At 48.1% G+C, this 22,938-nt stretch overlaps 1 protein-coding gene across 2 annotated transcripts in view; it reads left to right on the plus strand.

Moving 5' to 3' along the window:
- MAP2K3 (mitogen-activated protein kinase kinase 3) overlaps positions 1 to 22,938 on the plus strand; it is a 50,137-nt gene that overhangs the window by 23,447 nt on the left and 3,752 nt on the right. For both annotated transcript variants that reach the window (XM_048494799.1, XM_048494798.1), the window contains exons 2-12: positions 5,752 to 5,775; positions 6,568 to 6,634; positions 7,026 to 7,074; positions 11,173 to 11,286; positions 16,342 to 16,461; positions 17,574 to 17,690; positions 18,614 to 18,665; positions 19,674 to 19,801; positions 20,879 to 20,962; positions 22,146 to 22,285; positions 22,684 to 22,729. In XM_048494799.1, the coding sequence (XP_048350756.1) occupies positions 5,752 to 5,775; positions 6,568 to 6,634; positions 7,026 to 7,074; positions 11,173 to 11,286; positions 16,342 to 16,461; positions 17,574 to 17,690; positions 18,614 to 18,665; positions 19,674 to 19,801; positions 20,879 to 20,962; positions 22,146 to 22,285; positions 22,684 to 22,729 (941 nt within the window). The remainder of the gene's footprint in view (positions 1 to 5,751; positions 5,776 to 6,567; positions 6,635 to 7,025; positions 7,075 to 11,172; positions 11,287 to 16,341; positions 16,462 to 17,573; positions 17,691 to 18,613; positions 18,666 to 19,673; positions 19,802 to 20,878; positions 20,963 to 22,145; positions 22,286 to 22,683; positions 22,730 to 22,938) is intronic.

A 22,938-nucleotide genomic window follows, 5' to 3' on the forward strand; every position in this document is an offset into this window, starting at 1 on the left:
AAAAGAAGAAGAGAAAAGAAGAAGAGTTTGGATTTATACCCCACTTTTCTCTGCTATAAGGAGACTCGAGATGGCTTACAAGCTCCTTTCCCTTCCTCTCCTCACAACAGACACCTTGTGAGGTAGGTGGGGCTGAGAGAGTTCCCAAGAACTGTGACTAGCCCAAGGTCACCCAGCAGGTGTGTAGGAGTGGAGAAATGCATCTGGTTCACCAGATAAGCCTCTGCTGCTCAGGTGGAGGAGTGGAGAATCAAACCCGGTTCTCCAGATTAGAATCCACCAGTCCTTAACCACTACACCACGCTATCAGTAAGCACCGTGGTGCTCCGAGCACCATGTTGGATACGCCTGCATTGTACACTGCACCTTAAAATGTGTTTTGTCACAATCTGGAGGGTGACCAAAAAAGGCATTTTTGTTTTAATGACCCCTGACATTTAGAAGCTCATTAGGAGAGAATGAAGGCCCAAAGGGCCCCCAAATGTTTACTGGTTTGCTAGGCCAGTGACAACGTGCAATTCCCCTAATTATCTTATGGTGGGGGGGGGAATGGCCAGGCAGAGCTGGGGGGGTGAGATAGTTGATCCAGCATGTTTTGTTTTGTTGTGGTCTCTGTGTCATCCCGGGCTTGCAGGCCTGCAAGTATTTGGAGAAGCATCAGCTGAGAGTAAATCTCCTTGTGCTAATTATAGCTTTTCTTCACCCGGCTGGACTCCTGTTTGCAAGCGGGGGGCGGGGGCGGGGGGGCATAGATTGAAAATCCAGCATTGGCCAACTCCAGCATCGGTTTGTGGGACTGGTAACCAAAGGTGGAATTTCCAGCCGAGCCTGCCGGGCGACGGACAGGTCACCAAACGTGCACGCTTTCGTGCGTGCTCCAGGTGTTCGAGAGACGTTTTGGTCGGGAGGGCGGGGATCGCAGCACGAATTTCCAGCCTGCGCGCTCCTCTTCGGAGTGTCGCAACCGGCCCCAGAGGACAGTGTCGCTGCTGCGGAGTTGCGTGGATTAAGCCGAGTTTCGCAGTTGCACGGGGCAAAGCTGCGTGGAATGCCGCCGGGCCCTTTCTATGCGCCGTGTGGCATTCCAGCCCACTGACTCCAGAACCCTGGAGGAAAGCATGCTTGCCTTCGAATGTCACACCAGCCCTTGTGACTGTTGCGTAAGGGTTCGAAATGTGCACCTGGAAATTCAAAAGTCACAACAGGAGCGAATCCTGCCAACTCTCCTTTCTGGCGCTTGGGCGAAACAGTGTTTGTGCATTTTGCTTTCGTGGGCTGGCAGGATGTGGCCCAGGTGGTGCTGGGTGCAGCAATTTGAATACTTGTGGACAGTTCTTGGGACGGTTCACGAGCCAAAGAGATAACTGAATTCAGAACTGGACCAACAATACCATTTGGGGCCTCTGTTGAATTTGCATGCATACACAAACACTGACTGTTCATGGTTAAATTACGCAAAAAAAAGATGATTAGAGACAATTGCAGAATAGATTATTTGCAGTTTGCATGATGTACAACCATGATGTACAGTTTGCATGATGTACAAACAGGTTAGATTTTCCAGGTGTAGAATTTCCCCAGTGCAGAATTCTAATTGTTCTTTAACATTGGTGTCAGTTGCAGCTGTGAGTGGTTTCGTACCACGCTTGTAATGTACCTTTGTGTTTCTTCTCTGCCCTTCTCCCATCAGATCTTGCACATCGTTCATGTGTCAGTATTAGCCCTCTGTTATGCAGCCTTTTAAACTTTGCCAAAGTTCCGGATCTGAGTCAGCAGTGTGATGCAGCGGCCAAGAAAGCCAATGCGATTTTGGGCTGTATCAATAGGAGTATAGTGTCCAGATCGAGAGATGTAGTTGTACCTCTCTATTCTGCATTGGTTAGACCTCACCTGGAATATTGTGTGCAGTTCTGGGCATCGCAATTCAGGAAGGATATTGATAAGGATATTGACATGATAAAGAATCATTAGTTTCCTCTGCTAGTTTTAGCAGCATGCTGATCTGCTGGCTGTTTCTCGTTTTGCCGCAGACTTAAAATGTGGAATTGGTTGCCAGAGGATGTATGTAAGGTTTTTAAAAGGGAGATTAGACAGGCTCGTGGAGGAGAGTTTTATCAATGGCTACCACCCATGATCATTAAAGGGAGCTTCCATGTTCAGATGCAGTCAACCTCTGATTAGTTGACCACAAACTGAGCATGAGTCAGCATTGTGATGCAGCAGCCAAGAAAGCCAATGTGATTCAGGGCTGTATCAACAGGAGTACAGTGTCCAGATCGAGGGATGTAATTGTACCTCTCTATTCTGCATTGGTGAGACCTCACCTGGAATATTGTGTGCAGTTTTGGGCAGCGCAATTCAGGAAGGATAGTGACAAGCTGGAACGGGTCCAGAGGAGAGCAACCAAAATGGTCAAAGGTCTGGAATCCATGCCCTATGAGGAGAGACTTAGGGAGCTGGCGATGTTTAGTTTGGTGAAGAGAAGGTTAAGAGGTGACCTGATAGCCCTGTTTAGATATTGGAAGGGATGTCATGTTGGTGAGGGAGCAAGCTTGTTTTCTGCTGCTCCAGAGACTCAGAAAAGGAGTCATGGGTTCAAGGTGAAGGAAAAGAAATTCCACCTAAACACCAGGAAAAACTAAGGGCTGTTTGATAGTGGAATGTGCTACCTTGGAGGGTGGTGGAGTCTCCTCCTTTGGAGGTTTTTAAAGAGAGGCTGGGTGGCCATCTGACAGGAGTGCTTTGAATATGTGTTCCTGCATCGCAGGGGGTTGGACTGGATGGCCCTTTGGGGTCTCTTCCAACTCCCTTTTTAAGACCTGAGCAACATTAACGCTGGAAACTGCCCCAAATTTGGCAAGGGAGGGGCGGTGTAAGAACTTAATTACAGCCGATAAATCAGTGGCCCTGCGTTTCTTTCCTCGATGTAAAGTCAGAGGGCAGGATAAGGGTTTTCCCTGCTCTTGGAGCTGTAGGAGCCCAGAACAGACTGCACCCCCTTGGCGAGGGGATGATTCTCCAGGCTCGGCACCGGAGAGACCAGCTGGGCCCGTTCATCACGCCTGGTGACTCAGGCAGCGCTCGCAGGACCTGTTCAGTCGACGGGAGGCCACGTCCCCGCTGGCTCCCAGCCACGTTGGGTTCCTTTCTATTTTTCGGCGTGTCACCGCTGGCCTGCCTGCAACCCTCCTGCATTTTATGAAAAGCACCGCAGACGTCTGGCGTTGGGGTCAAACGGAGGCCCGCCGACGTTGCGAGGCTTTCTTCTTTTACGAGACGCGCTTGGCACCGGGCGCAGCTTTCATGTAAATGTTTTCAGGGCGATCGTCTCCGGGTGCCGTTTGCACATAATTACAGCGGGATTCTGGGCAGCATTTCTCGTCCTGCCAGTCAAGCCGAGAGGGAAGCAACGCGACTCGGCGGCGGTGGAAGGTGGCGTCTAGTCGCAGCAGGGTCATGGTGACCCCGCAGGGTTTCCAAGGCCTGGGATGTTCAGAGGTGGTTTGCCGTTGCTTTCCGTTGCGTAGCTACCCTGGCCTACCTTGGTGGTCCCCCACCCAAGTACTGAAGCGACCCAGCGAGCTTCCACGATATGATAAGATCAGGCCTATCCCGGGCAGGGCAATATAAACAATCTTATTTTTGTTTACCTCGTTCACTTAATGCTTTCCTTCAAGGAGCTCAGCCTCACTCTCCTCTCTTTCAAAACAACCCTGCGAGGTAGATTTGGACAAGTGGCCCGGGAGCCAGTGGGGTGTAGTGGTTAAGAGCAGGTGCACTCTAATCTGGGGAACTGGGTCTGATTCCCTGCTCTGCCACTTGAGCTGTGAAGGCTTATCTGGTGAGCTAGATTAGCGTGTGCACTCCCACACACCCCAGCTTGGTGACCTTGGACTAGTCACAGTTCTTCGGTGCTCTCTCAGTCCCACCCACCTCACAAGGTGTTTGTTGTGGGGTGGAGGGGAAGGGAAAGGAGATTGTCAGATTGTTACAGGAGAGAAAGGGGAGATATCAATCCAACTCTTCTTCTCTTTAATATGGGGACCTGCCATATTGTTATGCTCTATCAAGCCTGATTCTGCAGGCTGGAATCTCTGCTGGAGTGCTCTGTGGCCAACAATGCATGCTTTATGCATTGCTCCAGTGGGGAACCACAGACGTCTCTCTTCGGACAGTGGAATGGCCCCCAGAAACGCCCAAGAGCAGCGTTCTCCTCTGTTCACAAGGGGATCGTACCTGTCTAGAAGGATGTCCAGTGACCGCAATCGCCTGTTATCCGTTGGAGCCAGACTTGGGCCCCTTCCACACGTGCAGAATAATGCACTTTCAAGCCACTTTCAGTACATGTGGCAGCTGGATTTTGCTGTGCGGAATAGCAGAATCCACGTGCAAGTGGATTGAATGTGCATTATTCTGCATGTGCGGAAGGGCCTCTGGAGACTTGGTACCTTCAATCCTGCTCTGTTCTGAATCACGTTGTATCAATCGGCCAAAAAAAGTGGTGATTTTTTTCTGCTTTGCTTGTCTGTGCTTTGAAACCTTGGAGAGGTAGTGACCTCTAGTGGTCAGAAGAGGAGCTCCACAGCTTTGGACTGGAAGAAGAAGGTTCAAAAGTCACAAGTTTGGGACCCAGCCGGGGAGCTTCAGTTGTGTGGGTATCTCTATCAGAGTTATGTTTTTATCAATGATCTTTAGTGGGATAAAGCGGCAATTTCCTGCAAAGGGCCATCTCTGCCAAGTAGTACACCGCAGTACAGCGTGATGTTGTGGTTAAGAGCAGGTAGATTCTAATCTGGAGAACTGGGTTTGATTCCCCACTCCTCCACCTGAATGGTGGAGGCTTATCTGGTGAACCAGATGTTTTTCCGCACTCCTATGTTCCTGCTGGGTGACCTTGGGCTAGTCACAGTTCTCTCAGGACTCTCTCAGCCCTACCTACCCCACTTTCAGGTGTCTGTTGTGGGGAGAGGAAGGGAAAGGAGCTTGTAAGCCACCTTATGTCTCCTTACAGGAGAGAAAAGTAGGGTATAAATCCAAACTCTTCTTCGTCTAATTGAACAATGAAGAAAAGCACCTAATAGCTAATGGGACTGAAATCACCAGTCTTTTCAAAAACTGAAATAAAGCTTTCATTCAAAAGAGCGTCTGCTTCAATCTCTTGTTTTTATACAGGTAATACTACTCAAAATAGGCAATTCACAAGACTGCTAAAGCCTCTTGTTTTGTAGAAATAATATAAATTAAATAACGCAACATACGTTGTCCCCTAAAGTGCTCGCAACTTAGTCTGTAACTATATAAGGTACGCAACTCTGCGGGATGAGAAAAATATTATTTGTACAGAAACAGTTTTACGCCGTCGCAATAGGATTGGTAGCAGATTTGGATATAGAAACCTGTAGTTGCAATTTATTCGTATGTTATTGTTTTACACCTTGGGGCGTATTGTTTGCGGAGAAAATCGATTGCGTTTAAACAAGAAATGGATCCTTGAAAGCATTTGCTACTGTGAATCCAGTGTGTTGTCTTACATTAAAACCTGCATAGCATTCATTTGGAAAATCCAGTGCAAAGAGTTGGACTGGATTATACACAAGATTCCCTTTCTCCTGTCACCAATCTATGATTCCTGGTTAGTTATGATATGTAGGGATACGATAGAAAACTGGCAGGAATTCAGGACTCTTCAATCTTCGTTGCACATCTATGAACATCTAATCTGTTTCTTTTTTTCCCCCTTTTGTCTTGTAGATACCAAGAGACCGGCGAAAAAATGTAAGTTAGATGTGTGGCTGTTTTGCTGTGTTGAAACGGTGAATTAGAGACGGCCTTTGCCCAGCAAAACTTACGCTTACTGGACTCCTGTGAAAATACTATCTGTCCTTTCTCCAGCAGTGGCATAGTGGTGAAGAGCAGGTGTACTCTAATCTGGAGGAACTGGGTTTGATTCCCCGCTCTGCTGCCTGAGCTGTGGAGGCTAATCTGGGGAATTCAGATTAGCCTGTGCACTCACACACACATGCCTGCTAGGTGACCTTGGGCTAGTCACAGTTCTTCGGAGCTCTCTCAGCCCCACCCACCTCACAGGGTGCTTGTTGGGGGGGGGGGAGAGAAAGGAGATTGTCAGCCCCTTTGCCTCTCCTTACAGGAGAGAAAGGGGGGATATAAATCCAAGTCTTCTTCTTCTCTTGGGGCCGTTCCAGAGAGGTATTTGAGTGGGTTGCATCAGGGAACCCCGGTGTGGTCCCTGTGTTTAAGAAAGTGAATGTGTTGGTTTTGCAACGTTTAAAGAAATGTTGCTTTGGAACCAGCTGCCGTCACAAAACGAGGATCTTCACAGTGTGGCTAGAGGCAAGCTGCAGCAGCCATTGGGTAGCTGGCTCTGCCCCTTGCGGCCACCATTGGTTGGCTGGCTCTGCCTCTTGCAGCAGCCATTTTGTGGCCGAACCCACCACACCGGCCTCTCGTGAGCTAAATGGGCTCTACCTTTGAGTTGATGCTAGCATTGGAGCAGTGAAAGCAGACTTATGATTCCTTGACTACCTGCGTGCATTTTTGTCCTTCCAGGGAAAAAACCGAGGCCTCCGAACTTGACGATTCCACCGGTCAACAAACAGCCTTCCGTCCCCCCAACGTAAGTTCGGAGGTGGGTGGGGGATACATGCATTGTGGGAGCAGATGATAAAGAAGAAGAAGAGTTGGATTTATATCCCCCCTTTCTCTCCTGTAAGGAGACTCAAGGGGGCTTACAAACTCCTTTTCCTTATCTGGTGAACCAGATGTGTTTCCTCACTCCTACATTCCTGCTGGGTGACCTTGGGCTAGTCACAGTTCTCTCCGAACTCTCTCAGCCCCACCTACCTCACCAGGTGTCCATTGTGGGGAGAGGAAGGGAAAGGAGCTTGTAGGCCACCTTGAGTCTCCTTACAGGAGATAAAGTGGGGGTATAAATCCAAACTCTTCTTCTTCTTCTAAATGAAGGAAATAAAAAAAAAAACCTAACTAGTGTTGTATTTACTTTGCAGGCCTCCAAGGAACTTGGATTCCAGGACTTTTATTACCATTGGTGAGAAAGTACGTAATTTTTTCCTGTCTTTTCCCTGGTGCTATTGCTCTGTAAGGATTTTTGGTATTGTTTACATATAATCCTGTGTTGTTTAGGTATCATACATGGTTTTTTTTTTCTTACCCTGTCTTATCCTCACTACAAGATTGTGATGTCTGTGTGAGATAGACTGGCCCAAGAACGCCCAGTGAGTTTTTTCGTATGTGAGGATTCGAACCCGAGACTGTCCAACCCTAGTCCAGCGTTATAACCCACAGATTCCCAGAATGGTTTCTGTGAGTCGCTTTGGTTCCCACCGGCGTGTTTCCTGGAGGCCTCTTTTTCCTTCCTCCAACAGAGAAGAAGAAGTTTGGATTTATATCCCCCCTTTCCCTCCTGTAAGGAGACTCAAAGGGGCCTACAATCTCCTTTCCCTTCCCCCCTCCAACAACAAACACCCTGTGAGGTTGGTGGGGCTGAGAGAGCTCCGAAGAACTGTGACTAGCCCAAGGTCACCCAGCTGGCATGTGTTGGAGTGCTTGAGCTAATCTGGTTCCCCAGATAAGCCTCCACAGCTCAAATGGCAGAGCAGGGAATCAAACCCGGTTTCTCCAGATTGGAGTGCACCTGCTCTTAACCACTACGCCACGCTGGCTCTCAGAGAACCGGACCTGGATTTTCTTGACCTCCTGGGTTCATCTGTTTGGAAATGGTTGCCTCTGTCGGAGAAGAATGCTAGCTGAGAACCGCCAAACATTCTGTAATAATCACTCCCGGTCCTTTCTCTGCCTCTGCCCTTCTAGTATGTAGTTCCTGGAGAAACAGCATTGTGGTTGAGACATCAAACTCTAATCTGGAGAACTGGGAGAACTGGGTTCATTCCCCCGCTCCTATACATGAAGCCTGCTGTGTGACCTTGGGCCAGTCACAGTTCTCTCCCAAATCTCTCAGCCCCATCTATCTCACAGGGTGTCTGTTGTGGGGAGAGGAAGGGAAAGGAGCTTGTAAGCCGCCTTGAGTCTCCTTACAGGAGAGAAAGGGGGAGGGGTATAAATCCAAATTGTTCTTATCAACAGGTCCCACGAGATAGCTTCATGTCCCTCCGCGCCGCCCCTCCTCACAAACAAACATCCTGAGTCTCTCACACTCGGCTTTCCTATCCAGCGGGTTCAAGTCGTGGAACGCCTGCGTCGCTTCTCGTCACTCTGGGCAGCTTTCTAAAAATTATGCTTCAGTTCCTCCTTTTTCGTTAAAAAAATCCCCCAGAATTTCCACTGGGCACGTAGTGACCCAAAGACTGCGGGTAGGGAATCTTCCCGTCTGCACATTCGTAGAGCAGCGATGGCTAGAAATAGTGTCGGCCGTTCTGTGCTCTAGTTACTGCACCCTCCCACCCGCAGGGGCCAGCTATTGTGCTAAGATTAGATCATTCAAGATAACTACCCCTGCCGGTGTGTGGTAGAAAAGGAGTCATATTTATTTCGTTGCCAATCCCCAGGAATTATCTGGCCTTTTACTTCCTGTTGTGCCTTTTTTTTAAAAAAAATTAACTTTCTTTCTTATACACAGCACAAATATATCAACATCGCACATTTGTAGTAATCCACGAATACGTCCACAGATAGATCTTGTCAAAAGAAAAAAAGAAAGGAAAAAAGACAAAATAAACGTAGATTATTAGAGCATCTATATTTTGCCATACAATTACCAGAAACTTGCTTAGTTTTTCGCGTTTTGGAAAGCGCAGCGTGTTAAATGTTGGCGTGTTCTTTCTTTCTGCTTTCCCATGTTTGCAGCGGAATTGTAATGGAAGCATTGATTGCCTTCAGCTTTATTGGTTGTTTTAAAAAGAGAAGGGTATGGAGCTTTTCCTAGGTGGGGCCCTCTTTGAAGAGTAACACCCTTTTTCTTGGAAGGAAAATGGTGCAGAAACCCAGCTTCCTTCCTCTCTGTGGTTTTTCTCTGACGGGCCCAGAGACACGTTTGTCCTTTGAACTCATCAAAGTCAAGAGACAAATGTACGTGTCGCTCTTTCAAGCCGAGGAACGCCAAGGGGTTTTCTAAACCCTTCTTCCCCCCTTCCGTTAACCAATAGAACACAGAGATATGGATCTTCGACGGCCAGCAGGAATAGGCATCATTTTGGATCAGAACCAAATTGGTTATAAGAGTTAAGAATACGGACAGTTTTCTAAAAGACTGGAAATCCTTCGCGGACTGCTTATTGAAAACATACTCAAACAGAGAGACCACAGCAGGATTCGAGACTTAAATGGAAACAGCGCATTGGATTAAGAAAACTTTATAAGAAGAACTAAAAGTATAGAACTAAGAACTAGGAAAATGTAGACATTAGTTAGATTTATGCTTGGATCCTTAGAGAGGTAGCTGGAAGTCATCATATATATATGTAGGTGTTTGTGTATGTGGTTTTTTTCCCTTTTCTTTTCATTTATTATTATTATGGGGGGATTAGATTGGAATTTAATTTGTGTTTTTTTTTAAAGAATAAAAGAACCAACTTTTGAGAGTAACATTGGGACAAGAGTATTCCTATCCATCAGAGGTCTTCAAACTATGGCCCTCCAGATGTTCAGGAACTACAATTCCCATCAGCCTCTGCCAGCATGGCCAAGTAGCAGGGCTGATGGGAATTGTAGTTCCTGAACATCTGGAGGGCCATAGTTTGAAGACCTCTGCGCCATGGTTCAAAACCCTGGCAATGATACACTGGGTATTTCTTTTTTAGAAGGGAGAATTTTTAAGAAGGGTGAACTCAGCAAAGTCAAGAGACGATGTACATGTCGCTCTTTCAAGCCACCGAGGAGTGCCCGCCAAGGGGTTTTCTAAACCCTGCTACATTTCATCATGCAAGGACAAAGTAAACACTGGGTGGACTACTTCTAGCAGTTGTCGGCTGTACTAGTTTTCTGCTTGCGGGATAATGGGCTAGTGGTGTGCTTGTGTTCCTCTGCAACTTTCTGTTTGAAGGGAAACACGTTTGGGTTGGGATCTATTGCGGTTGACCTACTTCAGGCTGTAGGTGAGGGACTGAAAGCTCCTTGATTCTTTTTTAAAATCCTCGCTTGTAGTAAATTAATATGCAAGGGAGAAAGAGTTAGCATACCCTTTTTCTCCTCGCATGAAGAAAGCTATGTGCGCAAGGAGCAGCATTCAGATAGGAGCTACTGATTCACAGCTTGAACAACAGTTTCTGAATTCGCACCTCCCTTCTTCATAAAGATTAGAAGAGCTCTCAGCTGGAAGAAACCCTCCGTGAATGTTTTCAGGGTGTCTTCTAGTGGCTTAGCTGTTCGTATTGCATCCAGTGGCAGTGAGTTCCGCAGTTCATTAGTTTGCTGAGTGAAAGAGGGCTTCCATGGTGTAGTGGTTAAGAGCAAAGGACTCTAATCTGGAGAATTGGGTTTGATTCCCCACTCTTCCATATGAGTGGCAGAGTCTTATCGGGTGAACCAGATTTGTCTCGTCACCCCTCCACATGGGGTGACCTTGGGCTAGTCACGGTTCTCTCAGAAGTCGCTCAACCCCACCTACCTCACAAGACTTATATTGTGGGGAGAGGAAGGGAAGGAGTTTGTAGGCACTTTGAGGCTCCTTACATAAGAACATAAGAACATAAGAACAAGCCAGCTGGATCAGACCAGAGTCCATCTAGTCCAGCTCTCTGCTACTCGCAGTGGCCCACCAGGTGCCTTTGGGAGCTCACATGCAGGAGGTGAAAGCAATGGCCTTCTGCGGCTGTTGCTCCCTATCACCTGGTCTGCAAAGGCATTTGCAATCTCAGATCAAAGAGGATCAAGATTGGTAGCCATAAATCGACTTCTCCTCCATAAATCTGTCCAAGCCCCTTTGAAAGCTATCCAGGTTAGTGGTCATCACCACCTCCTGTGGCAGCATATTCCAAACACCAATCACACGTTGCGTGAAGAAGTGTTTCCTTTTATTAGTCCTAATTCTTCCCCCCAGCGTTTTCAATGAATACAGTGGAGCAAAGCGGGGTATAAATCCAAACTCTCTTCCTTTCAGCCTACTGAGAGTTATGTTCACCTGTCAGTACTTCTTTTGCTCATTTCTCTCTCTCTCTCTCTCTTTTTGCTTTCCCCTAGAACTTTGAAGTAGAGGCCGATGACTTGGTCAGCATCCAGGAGCTCGGGCGGGGCGCTTACGGCGTGGTGGAGAAGGTGTGGCACGAGCAGAGCGGGACCACCATGGCTGTGAAGGTAATGGCCAACGCGAGTGAGGGAGCCATGTTTTCCTGCTTCTCTTTCCGTGCACGCTGTGAACAGTGTCAGGGCGGCAGGGCAGGGTCACGTTTTCGTCCACATGATTCCTTGTGGCTTTGATGCTCGGCTTATTCTTCCCGTCCCCGACGAGAGATTTGGGTCGCCTCTCCCAATCTCTTCCATGCCACTGTCCGGGGTCGTCCCCCTGACCAAAGTGCACAAGAGGATTCTGAGATGGAAAAAGAAATTAGAGAGGCCAACAAAAGCAAAAATGTCGTGGTAATGCAGATTTTAACTATCCCCATATAAACTGGAAAAATGCATGTTCAGGTCATAGTAAGGAGAGAACATTCCTGGATATGCTAAATGACTGTGGCTTAGAGCAGATGGTTGTAGAACCAACCAGGGGAGATGTGATCCTAGATCTAATTCTATGTGGGACCCAGGACCTGGTGCGGGAAGTCAGTGTTGTTGAGCCAATAGGGAACAGCCACCACAATGCTGTCAGATTCGTAGGTATCTCTGCATGCGAACAAGAGGTGACAACTACTAATGGAGTTACATTCGCCTTTCAAGGAAAGGGAAATTTCTCAAAGATGAGGGGGATAGTGCGCAGGAAGCTGAAAGGGAAAATCAAAGAGAGTCAAAAATGTCCAAGATGCTTGGAGGTTATTTAAAACAACACAGTCTTAAAAGCTCAGCTAGAATCGTGTTCCACAAGGTTAGGAAAGGCAGCCCAGTCCAAAAAAGAAGAGTTTCCAAATTCATGGTTTAACAAAGGGACGCTTGAGGAAATTATTAGGGAAAAAAAAGATGTCTTTTAGAAAAATGGAATCGTCCAAAGTTAACTGATAAAGAATACCAGAGAGAACACAAATGGTGGCAAAAGAGAAGCAAGTTAGCTGTAAGGGAGGCAAAAAAAGGATTATGAGGAACGCATGGCTGTGAAAACATCAGTAAACCAGCAACAAACAGTTCTTCAAAAAAGTACATCAAAAAAGCAGGAAGCCAGCAAGGGAAGCTGTAGGGCCCGCGTTAGGATGACAAAGGAACAAAGGGTGTGCTAAAAGATGACAGGGAGATTGCAGAAAAGCTGAATGAATTCCCTTTTGCAATCTGTTCGTTCACCCAAAAGAGGAGGTGAGGAAAATTCCTGCACCTGGAACCAAGCTTCTTAGGAGGCTTAATCGGGAGGAACTAACGAAGATAGTGGTAGACAAGGGAAGAGAAGTTCCTGGCAGCCATTGATAAATCCAAATGCTTCCAAAATCCCCCATGGCCCAGATTGCATTCACCCAAGAGTTCTTAAAGAGCTCAAGCATGAAATTAAGTTGGATCTTCTTCAACTTTAATATGCAACTTATCCCTTGGAAATCAGGCTCCATCCCTGAAGACTGGAAGATGGGCTAATGTCACAATCCAATCTTTAAGAAAAAAGATCTAGGGGGGACCCGGGAAATTAGCAGGCCAGTCAGTTTGACATCTGTTCCTGGTAAATTAGTAGAATCTGTCATTAAAGATAAAATTATAAAACATGTAGAAAAAGCAAGACCTGCTGAGAAAGAGGTCAGCATTGGCTTTTGCAGAGACATTGTAATCCTGTCTTACAAATCCTACTTACTAGAGTTCCCTTTGAGGAGTGTAAATATAGGGCATGTGGATAAGGGGGGAACCAGTGGTCATTGTCTACTTGTGGATTTCCAAAGAGGCTTTTTTGACAAAGTTCCCTCACCAGAGACTATTGAGAAAAACTTTCCAGGCAATGAAGGAATAAGAGGGGAAGTCCTCCTATGGATTAAAAACTGGTTGAGAAACAGGAAGTGCTAAAGAGTGGGTAAGTGTAAATGGGAAATTCTCACAATGGAGAGATGTGGGGAGTGGTGTCCCCCAAGGATCCTGGAATTGGGACCAGTGCTCTTTTAACCCCGGTCGATGCATAAAATGACCTGGAAGTAGGGGTGGAGTGGCGTGGTGGCCAAAGTTTGCAGATGATACCAAATTATGTAGGGTGGTGAGAACCACAAAGGAGTTGCCTGGCAGGAGCTCCAAGCGGACCTTATGATAAATTAGGTGAAGTGGGCTAAGAAATGTCGGCAAAATGGCAGTCTCAATGTCATCAAAATGCAAAGTGATGCACATAGGGGCAAAAAATCCAAAACTTCAACATACTACGCTACAGGGGGTCAGTGCTATCAGTCACAGTACCAGGAAAGGGATTTGGGCGCCTTAGGTTGATAGTTCCATGGGAATGTCCAACTCAATGTATGGCAGCTGTGAAAAAAAGGCAAACTCTATGCGTGGGGATAATTAGTAGGAAAGCGGAATTGATAATAAAATCTACAAAGATTGTCATCATGCCCTTCGGTTATATAAAGCCGTAGATGCAGCCACACTTGGAGTACTGTGTTCAGTCTCTGGCTCACCACATCTCAAAAAAAAGGATATTGAAGAGATAGAAAAAAAGAGATTGCAGAGAAGGGCAACGAGGATGATTGAGGGATCTGGAGCACCTTCCTTAAGCAGTAGGAAAGACTTGCAGCCGTTTGGGACTCTAGTTTGGAGAGAGGAGACAGCGTCTGAGGGGATATGATTGAAGTCTATAAAAATTATGCATGGGGTAGAAAATGCTGACAGAGAGAACATTTTTCTCTCTTTCTCACAATACTTCAGAACCAGGGGGCATCTCATTGAAAATGCTGGGGGGAAGAATTAGAACTAATAAAAGGAAACACTTCTTCACGCAACGTGTGATTGGTGTTTGGAATATGCTGCCACAGGAGGTGGTGGATGGCTACTCAACCCCTGGATAGCTTTTAAAAGGGCTTGGACAGATTTATGGAGGAGAAGTTACCAATTTATGGCTACCAATCTTGATCCTCTTTGGGATCTGAGATTGCAAATGCCTTAACAGTCCAGGGTGCTCGGGAGCAACAGCCGCGAGAAGCGCCATTGCTTTCACGCGATCCTACATGCGAACTCCCCAAAAAAGGCAATTCCTGGTGGGCCACTGGCGAGTAGCAGAGAGCTGGACTACATAGATGGACTCTGGTCTGATCCAGCTGGCTTGTTCTTATGTTCTTATGTACTTCTTCAACGCTAACATGTGGATTTGGGTGTTTTGGAATATGCTGCCACAGGAGGTGGTGATGGGCCACTAACTCTAGATAGCTTTAAAAAGGGCTTGGACAGATTTATGGGAGGAGAAAGTCGATCTATGGCTACTCAATCTTGATCCTCCTTGATCTCAGGATTGCAAATGCCTTAGCAGACCAGGTGCTCAGGAGCAGCAACAGCAGAAAGCCATTGGCGCTCAACATCCTGCCACGTGGTGAACTCCCAAAAGGCACCTGGTGGGCCACTGTGAGTAGCAGAATGCTGGACTAGATGGACTCTGGTCTGATCCAGCAGGCCAGTTCTTATGTTCTTATGTTCTTAAGGGTAGCAGCTCCTGTTTGCCAACCAGCAAGAAGCTGGTTGGTTGAGGCAGAGCAGGTTAAAACTCAATCCATCGAAGACGGAGGTCCTCTGGCTGGGTCGTGGTGAGAGACTCCAGGAGGATTTTCAGCTGCCAGTTTTGGAAGGGCTTATGTTGGCCCCAACTTGCCTGGCTTGTAGCCTGGGGGTCCGCCTGGATTCCTCCCTTTCTATGGAGGGTCAGGTGGCCCATGTTACCCAGGTTCCTTTTTTCCATCTTCGCCAGGCCTGGCGGCTGGCCCCCTACCTCTCCCCAGCTGACCTGGCCACTGTGATCCATGCAACTGTGACCTCGTGGTTGGATTAGTGTAACTCGCTCTATGCGGGCCTTCCATTGAGGCTGACCCGGAAACTGAAGCTGTTCCAGAACGCAGCGGCTCCGCTTCTTACGGGGAATACTTATCGAGATTATATCACCCTCGTGCTGTGCCACCTGCACCGGCTTCCGGTGGAATTCCGGATCGTCTTCAAGGTGTTGGTATTAACCTTTAAGGCCCTTCGCAGCTTGGGGCCCTCATACCTGCGAGACCGTCTCACCCCATGTGTCCCTAATAGACTGCTGCGCTCTGCGTCGGCAGAGTTGCTGGAAGTCCCTGGCCCTTCAATGATACGGTTGGCCTCTACCTGGCCCAGGGCCTTTACGGCCCTGGCCCCGGCCTGGTAGAACGCTCTTCCTCCAGCTGTCCGGGCCCTGCGGGATCTTGGTGAGTTCCGCAGGGTCTGTAAGACCGAGCTGTTCCACCAGGCTTTTGGTGAGGCCGGCCGCGGATTGGCTGCCCTCTTGTGAGGCCCTCCACTGTGTCATCTCTGGCAGTGCCCTATATTAGTTCCATCTGGGGCGCTGCCACTCCCTCCCAGCCTTAAGACCGGGTGCCGCTAAGATGGGGATGTTATGCTGCATACTGATTTCAATGTTTTTAGAGGTAATTTAAGTTATTTATTGACTGCTCTTTAGTTTTGTGTTGTGAACCGCCTAGAGCAGTGGTTGCAAACCTTTGGCACTCCAGATGTTATGGACTACAATTCCCATCAGCCCCTGCTAGCATGGCAGGGTCTCGGCTCTTCTGGGGCCTTTTCTTTGTGTCCCGTGATGGAGGACAGAGTGTTCACACATCTCCTGTTTCACTGCAACTGTCATGAAGGTAGCTTAGTAAGGCGGTCAGAAATTAGGCGGTAGGACCCTTGACCCACGCAGAGAAATGCCAAACAGGGAAATTGGCAAAATAGGTAATGTAGCGGCAATGCAGATTTGCACAATACAGGTTGCAGAACTGAGCTACTAGGACCGTGGTGGCATACCTTTGGCACTCCAGATGTTATGGACTACAATTCCCATCAGCCCCTACCAGCATGGCCAATTGGCCATGCTGGCAGGGGCTGATGGGAATTGTAGTCCATAACATCTGGAGTGCCAAAGGTTCGCCACCACTGGCCTAGAGCCCTCTGGGGATGAGGCGGTCTATGAAATCTAATGAATAAATAAATAAATAAACACACACACACACACACACACACACACACACACTTTTTAAAAAGATGTCATTAAATCGTCTCCTCGTTTTGCTCTCTCTGATGCAGAGAATCCGGGCCACTGTGAACACGCAGGAGCAGAAGAGGCTGTTGATGGACTTGGACATTTCTATGAGGACGGTCGATTGCTTCTATACCGTCACTTTCTACGGCGCTCTTTTCCGAGAGGTGTGTGGGCAGCCGTGAATCCCCAAGGCCTTTTTGCACCTTCCCTGATCGACCATCTCGACCTCTCAGGCAAACCCCTCACATTTTTTCAAAGCGACCGAGCGTGTGTGGCGTTCTCGAGGGTTCAGAGTGACTGGACACCTATTTATCTTGCCGTCCGTGCAGTGTATTTTATTGAGTTGCTTAAAACGTGTTTGTGCCACCTTTCCACCCAAGGACCCCAAAGGGGGGGACCTATGTAAAAACAGTAAAAAGGAACAGCAGTGGCGTAGTGGTTAAGAGCTGGTGCATTCTAATCTGGAGGAACCAGGTTTGATTCCCCACTCTGCCACTTGAGCTGTAAAGGATTTCTGGGGAATTCAGATTAACCTGTTCACTACCACACATGCCAGCTGGGTGACCTTGGGCTAGTCACAGTTCTTCAGAGCTCTCTCAGCCCCACCCACCTCACAAGGTGTTTGTTGTGATGGGGGAAGGGAAAGGAGATTGTAAGGCCCTTTGAGTCTCCTTACAGCAGAGAAAGGGGGGATATATAAATCCAAACTCCTCCTTCTCCTTCTCCTCCTCTTCTCCTCCTCCTCCTCCTCCTCCTCCTTCTTCTTTCTTCTTCTTTCTTCTTCTTTCTTCTTCTTCTTTCTTCTTTCTTCTTCTAAAATGTTTGAACACTTTAAAATTATAAAGCAGTTCAGTTAAAGCATACAAACTGCACCAGAATCGGGGAGGAGAGCTAATAACCTTTATTGTGGGTGTGCCACATGAAATCAAAAAGTCTTGGCAGGAAACACCGATGGAAGGGAAAGAGACCAAAAAGGTCTGAGTTCGGATCTATCTTCAGATGGCAGGGGCAACTGAAGCAGGGCCTCTGAAGCAAACCAAAGGAGTGGATAGGTTATTCACAGTAACCTTGCAGGGAAGGCCAGTGTGCCTGCTAATTAGTTCTACTTGACATAAAGTGCCTGGCTGAGGCTGGGATTTGAACCAGGGAATTCGCGCTTCACAGTTCAGCATTATAGATGCGGTGCTACAGCAGGCCCCTGGGGACAATCCATCAGAGGGCCATTTTCTGTGTGACACAGACATCTCTCTCTTTTTGTCCCTGCCCCTGTTCTTAGGGAGACGTCTGGATTTGTATGGAGCTCATGGATACGTCTCTGGACAAGTTCTACAAGAAGGTCCTGGAAAAGAAGAAAACGATCCCGGAAGACATACTGGGGAAAATCGTCGTGTCTGTGAGTGGCACCTTAGCTTGAGTGGACCGCCTGCAGATCTTTCCATACGCCGCTGCTCCCAAATCTCCTCAATCTAATTGATTGGATTGGAGCACCTTCCTTATGAGGAGAGGCTGCAGCGTTTGGGACTCTTTAGTTTGGAGAGGAGACGTCAGGGGGGATATGATGGAAGTTATAAAATTATGCATGGGGTAGAAAATGTTAACAGTGAGACATTTTTCTCTCTTTCTCACAATACTAGAACCAGGGGGCATCCATCAAAAATGCTGGGAGGAAGAATTAGGACTAATAAATGGAAACATTTCTTCATGCAACGCGTGATTGGTGTTTGGAATGTGCTGCCACAGGAGGTGGTGATGGCCACTCACCTGGATAGCTTTAAAAAGGGCTTGGACAGATTTATGGAGGAGAAGTCGATCTATGGCTCCCAATCTTGATCCTCCTTGATCTGAGATTGCAAAGGCCTTAGCAGACCAGGTGCTCAGGAGCAGCAGCAGCAGCAGCAGCAGCAGAAGGCCATTGCTTTCACCTCCTGCCTGTGAGCTCCCAAAGGCATCTGGTGGGCCACTGCGAGTAGCAGAGTGCTGGACTAGATGGACTCTGGTCTGATCCAGCAGGCTAGTTCTTATGTTCTTAATGAAAGTATAATAGGACAATATAAAAAAGAGTTGCGTCAGCACTATGGTTGCAGCGGTTCAGCGTCACCTGCAGGACAGCGTCCTGTTTCTCTTTGTTACAACAGCCGCTTATTGGAAATCTGTAAAAAAAAACCAAACCCCCACAAAGCAGACTATATGGAGCAGAAAAGAGGATATTGACAAGTTGATAGGATTAGGACCAGGCAGGGTTCAGCATGAGGAAGGCATATTTGTCTGGGGCTTCTCAGGTTGTGGGGGTTGGCTAACTGTTTTGTCCATCTCCAGATCATCCGAGCCTTGGAACATCTGCACAGCAAACTAGCAGTGATTCACAGAGGTAGGTGTTCAGCGTTTACGACTCCTGCGAGCCCTTTTGGTGTTGTTTGCCTCTGTCTTTTCGTCTTCGAGCCGGCACGGTGTCATGGTTAAGGGCGGTGGGCTCTGATTTGGAGAACCATGTTTGATTCCCCACTCCTCCACATGAGCAGCGGACTCTTATCTGGTGAACTGGGTTTGTTTCGCCGCTCCGCCACAGGGTGCAGGGTGACCTTGGGCTAGTCACAGTTCTCTCAGAACTCTCTCAGCCCCACCTGCCTCACAAAGTGTCTGTTATGGGGAGAGGAGTTTGTAAGCCTCTCTGAGTCTCCTTACAGGAGAGAAAGGTGGGCATAAATCCAAACTCTCTTTAACTGTCCAAGTTTCAAGAATTTAGGCCTGTCGTTCCTTCCCGTTTTTTTCTGAATGTTCCAACACGTTTGAAAATGGAGTTACAGATGTGAATTCCACAGTTCCTGCTTTCTACCCACAGCCTTGTGAATTAGGTTATACTGATTTATGGAGGAGAAGTCGATTTATGGCTACCAATCTTGATCCTCTTTGATCTGAGATTGCAAATGCCTTAACAGTCCAGGTGCTCGGGAGCAACAGCCGCAGAAGGCCATTGCTTTCACCTCCTGCCTGTGAGCTCCCAAAGGCACCTGGTGGGCCACTGCGAGTAGCAGAGAGCTGGACTAGATGGACTCTGGTCTGATCCAGCAGGCTCTTTCTTATGTTCTTATGAGGCCCCTTCCGCACATGCAGAATAATGCACATTTCACAATTGTTTGAAAGTGGTTTTGGCTGTTCCGCACAGTAAAATCCAGCTTCAAGGTGCATTGAAAGTGGATTGAAAGTGCATTATTCTGCCTGTGCGGAAGGGGCCCGAGAGAGCAACACGGTGTGACCCGCCCAGAGTTGCACAGTGAGGCTTTTGAATGTGTACCGTGGCATAACTGACACTAATAATACCGATTGTATCTGCCTTGGCGCTCGTCATCCCATTTGGCACTTCTCTTCATCTTGACAGATGTGAAGCCATCCAACGTCCTCATCAACAAGGAAGGTCATGTGAAGATGTGTGACTTCGGCATCAGTGGTTACTTGGTGGATTCCGTGGCAAAGACGTTGGACGCCGGCTGCAAACCGTATATGGCTGTGAGTTGTCCAACTGCAGGGGGTGTTTTGAACCGGGTTTGATTCCCAGCTCTGCCGCCTGAGCTGTGGAGGCTTATCTGGGGAATTCAGATTAGCCTGTACACTCCCACACACGCCAGCTGGGTGACCTTGGGCTAGTCACAGCTCTTTTGAGCTCTCTCAGCCCCACCCACCTCACAGGGTGTTTGTTGTGAGGGGGGAAGGGCAAGGAGATTGTAAGCCCCTTTGAGTCTCCTGCAGGAGAGAAAGGGGGGATATAAATCCAAACTCTTCTTCTTCTTCTTCTAGTGGTTAAGAGCAGGTGCACTCTAATCTGGAGAACGAGGTTTGATTCCCTGCTCTGCCACTTGAGCTGTGGAGGCTTATCTGGGAAACCAGATTAGCTTGTGCACTCCAACACACGCCAGCTGGGTGGTCTTGGGCTAGTCACAGTTCTTCAGAGCTCTCTCAGCCTCACCCACCTCACAGGGTGTTTGCTGTGGGGGGTGGGGGAGGAGATTGTGAGCCCCCGTAAGCTATAAATCCAAACTCTTATTATTATTATTATTCCTTCCACCTACAGCTAGAAGTGATTCGGTCCAGGGGGAATTTTTCCCAGAGCAAATACAGTCAGCCTGTTGACTTTTTTGAGCCTACGGGCAACCATTGCATGGTAAAGCACAGCTATAAAATGGCTGCTGTGGCAGAGCCAGCCAAAAGAAAGGCTGCCGTAGTTTACCTTCACTCAGTGAGGATTCTCATGCTGTGGGGGCAGCTGCTTCCAAAGCAGCATTTTTAAAAAAAATGTTCACAGCCCGTCCAATCTCCAGTGACCAGTCAGAATCCTTGCTGGACAGAAGCCCTAGTTCAGGGGTCTGCAACCAATTGGCCATGCTGTCAGGGGCTGATGGGATTTGTAGTCCATGGACATCTGGAGAGCCGCAGGTGGCAGACCCCTGCCCTAGTTCGATGCACCCATTTCCCAAAAACAGCCAGGCGCCAGGAGAGAGAGTGCAGGGCCCTTGCAGGGAGTGCTTATCCTGCGTGTGAACCGTCCATAGCCTGGGTCCTTTGACTTTCCCTTCCCACCCTTTGCAGCCAGAGAGGATAAACCCAGGACCAGACGGGATCCAGAAAGGATACAATGTGAAGTCAGATGTCTGGAGCTTCGGGATTACCTTGGTAAGATACAAAAGGAAGGTCTCTCATTGCTTGGTGTGTGAGCAGAAGGCAGCTCTGCTCACGGTCAGCATGATATTGTGGTTAAGAGCAGGTGCACTCTAGTCTGGAGAACTGGGTTTGATTCTCTGCAGTGCCACTTGAGCTGTGGAGGCTTATCTGGTGAACCAGATTAGCTTGAGCACTCCCAACACATGCCAGCTGGGTGACCTTGGGCTAGTCACAGTTCTTCCAAGCTCTCTCAGCCCCACTCACATCACAGGGTGTTTGTTGTAAGAGGGGACGGGAAAAGAGATCGTAAGCCCCTTTGGAGGGATATAAATCCAACCCTATTTCTTTTTCTTCATTGTGTGTCATTCTGTTTTGCCTGAAAGGGTATTTGCAAACACCCTCTTTACTGTTTCTACCAAAATTGGGACCCATGGAAGCTTTCAAACTTAGAAACAGAGTTTTCACAATGTAAAAATTACAAATATTGTTGTAGGGGGAATGATGCTCCAATTGGGTTCCAGGGCCTTTAGGAAGCTCCAATTGGGTCCCAGGGCCTTTAAAGTAAAGTAAAGTTTCCCCTTCAGTTGTGTCCGACCCTGGGGTACCGCTGCAAGCAGTGATTTCATAGGCAAGCCGTTTTTGTGGGGTAGTTTGCCATTGCTTTCCCCGGCTATTCTTTACCCCCTAGCGATGAGCTAGGTACTCATTTACCGACCAAGGAATGGATGGATGGCTGAGTTGACCATGAGCCAGCTGCCAGGATATCCTGACCCACAGAGGGCTCGAACTCGTGACCGCGTGAGTGGCAGTGCAAGCACTTAACCACTACGCCATGCGGCTCCTCCAGGGCCTTTAGGAAGCTCCAATTAGGTCTCAGGGCCTTTTGGGATGCTCCGATTGGGTTCCAGGGCCTCTAGGATGCTCCAATTGCGTCCCACGATCTTTTGGGATGCTCCAATTGCATCCCAGGGCCTTTTGGGATGCTCCAATGGGGTCCCAGGCTGTTTAGGATGCTCCAATTGGGCCCATGTTAGGACCCAAATGAAGAATCCTATAAGATAGAGGCCATCTTCTCTGTTTGGGGTGGGTGGTGATGGCACCTGCATACCCATGCAGGAAGAGGCAGTAGATGATCCGAATGGTGACTGATCCCAGTCGTTCCGTTGTGACGCCGTGGCTTGCTTCTCCTCCTTAGATCGAGCTGGCCATCCTGCGCTTTCCGTACGATTCCTGGAGGACCCCTTTCCAGCAACTGAAGCAAGTGGTGGAGGAACCATCTCCTCAGCTTCCCACTGACTGCTTCTCAAAGGACTTTGTGGACTTCACGGCACAGTGGTGAGTCCCTTGCTCGTCTCCCCTTATCCAGTAAAAATTCATATCCCTGAGTGAGAGACAGCGGGGTGTTGTGGTTAAGAGCAGCTGGAGTTTAATGTGGAGAACTGGTTTGATTCTGCACTCTGCAAACCCTAATCTGGTGAACTGGATTTGTTTCCCCATTCCTCCGCCTGCTGGGTGACCCTGGGCCAGTCACAGTTCTCTCAGAATTCACCTATCTCACAAGGTGTCTGTTGTGGGAAGAGGAAAGGAAAGGAGTTTGTAATCCTTGAGTCTCCTTACAACAGAGAAAGGCGGGCTATAAATCCAAACTCTTTCTCCTCCTCAGAATGTGTAAATAAATTCCTGTAGGGAAATAAAATGGCGTTTTCTTGTCTCTTTTTCTTTTCTCGCCTCAGTTTGAAGAAGAATCCTGCAGAGCGCATGAGTTATTTGGAGTTGATGGTAAGTGTTGATGTATGACCTCTGGCCCAGGCATTCGACAGATGCTCCCATCGGAGTATGAGTTGGAGCCAAACAACCTTTACCGTCAAGGATCTCTTTGTGGCTTTAATGTCAAAACCGTTTGCTGGGCCAACAGGGTGGGTGTTTGCCAACTGGGTGTCTGCATTGAGGCACTGGGTATACCAGCGTGTGAATGGCCACCAGCTAAC

This window comes from Sphaerodactylus townsendi, linkage group LG04 (genome assembly GCF_021028975.2).
Source record: "Sphaerodactylus townsendi isolate TG3544 linkage group LG04, MPM_Stown_v2.3, whole genome shotgun sequence".
Classification (NCBI taxonomy): Eukaryota; Metazoa; Chordata; class Lepidosauria; order Squamata; family Sphaerodactylidae; genus Sphaerodactylus; species Sphaerodactylus townsendi.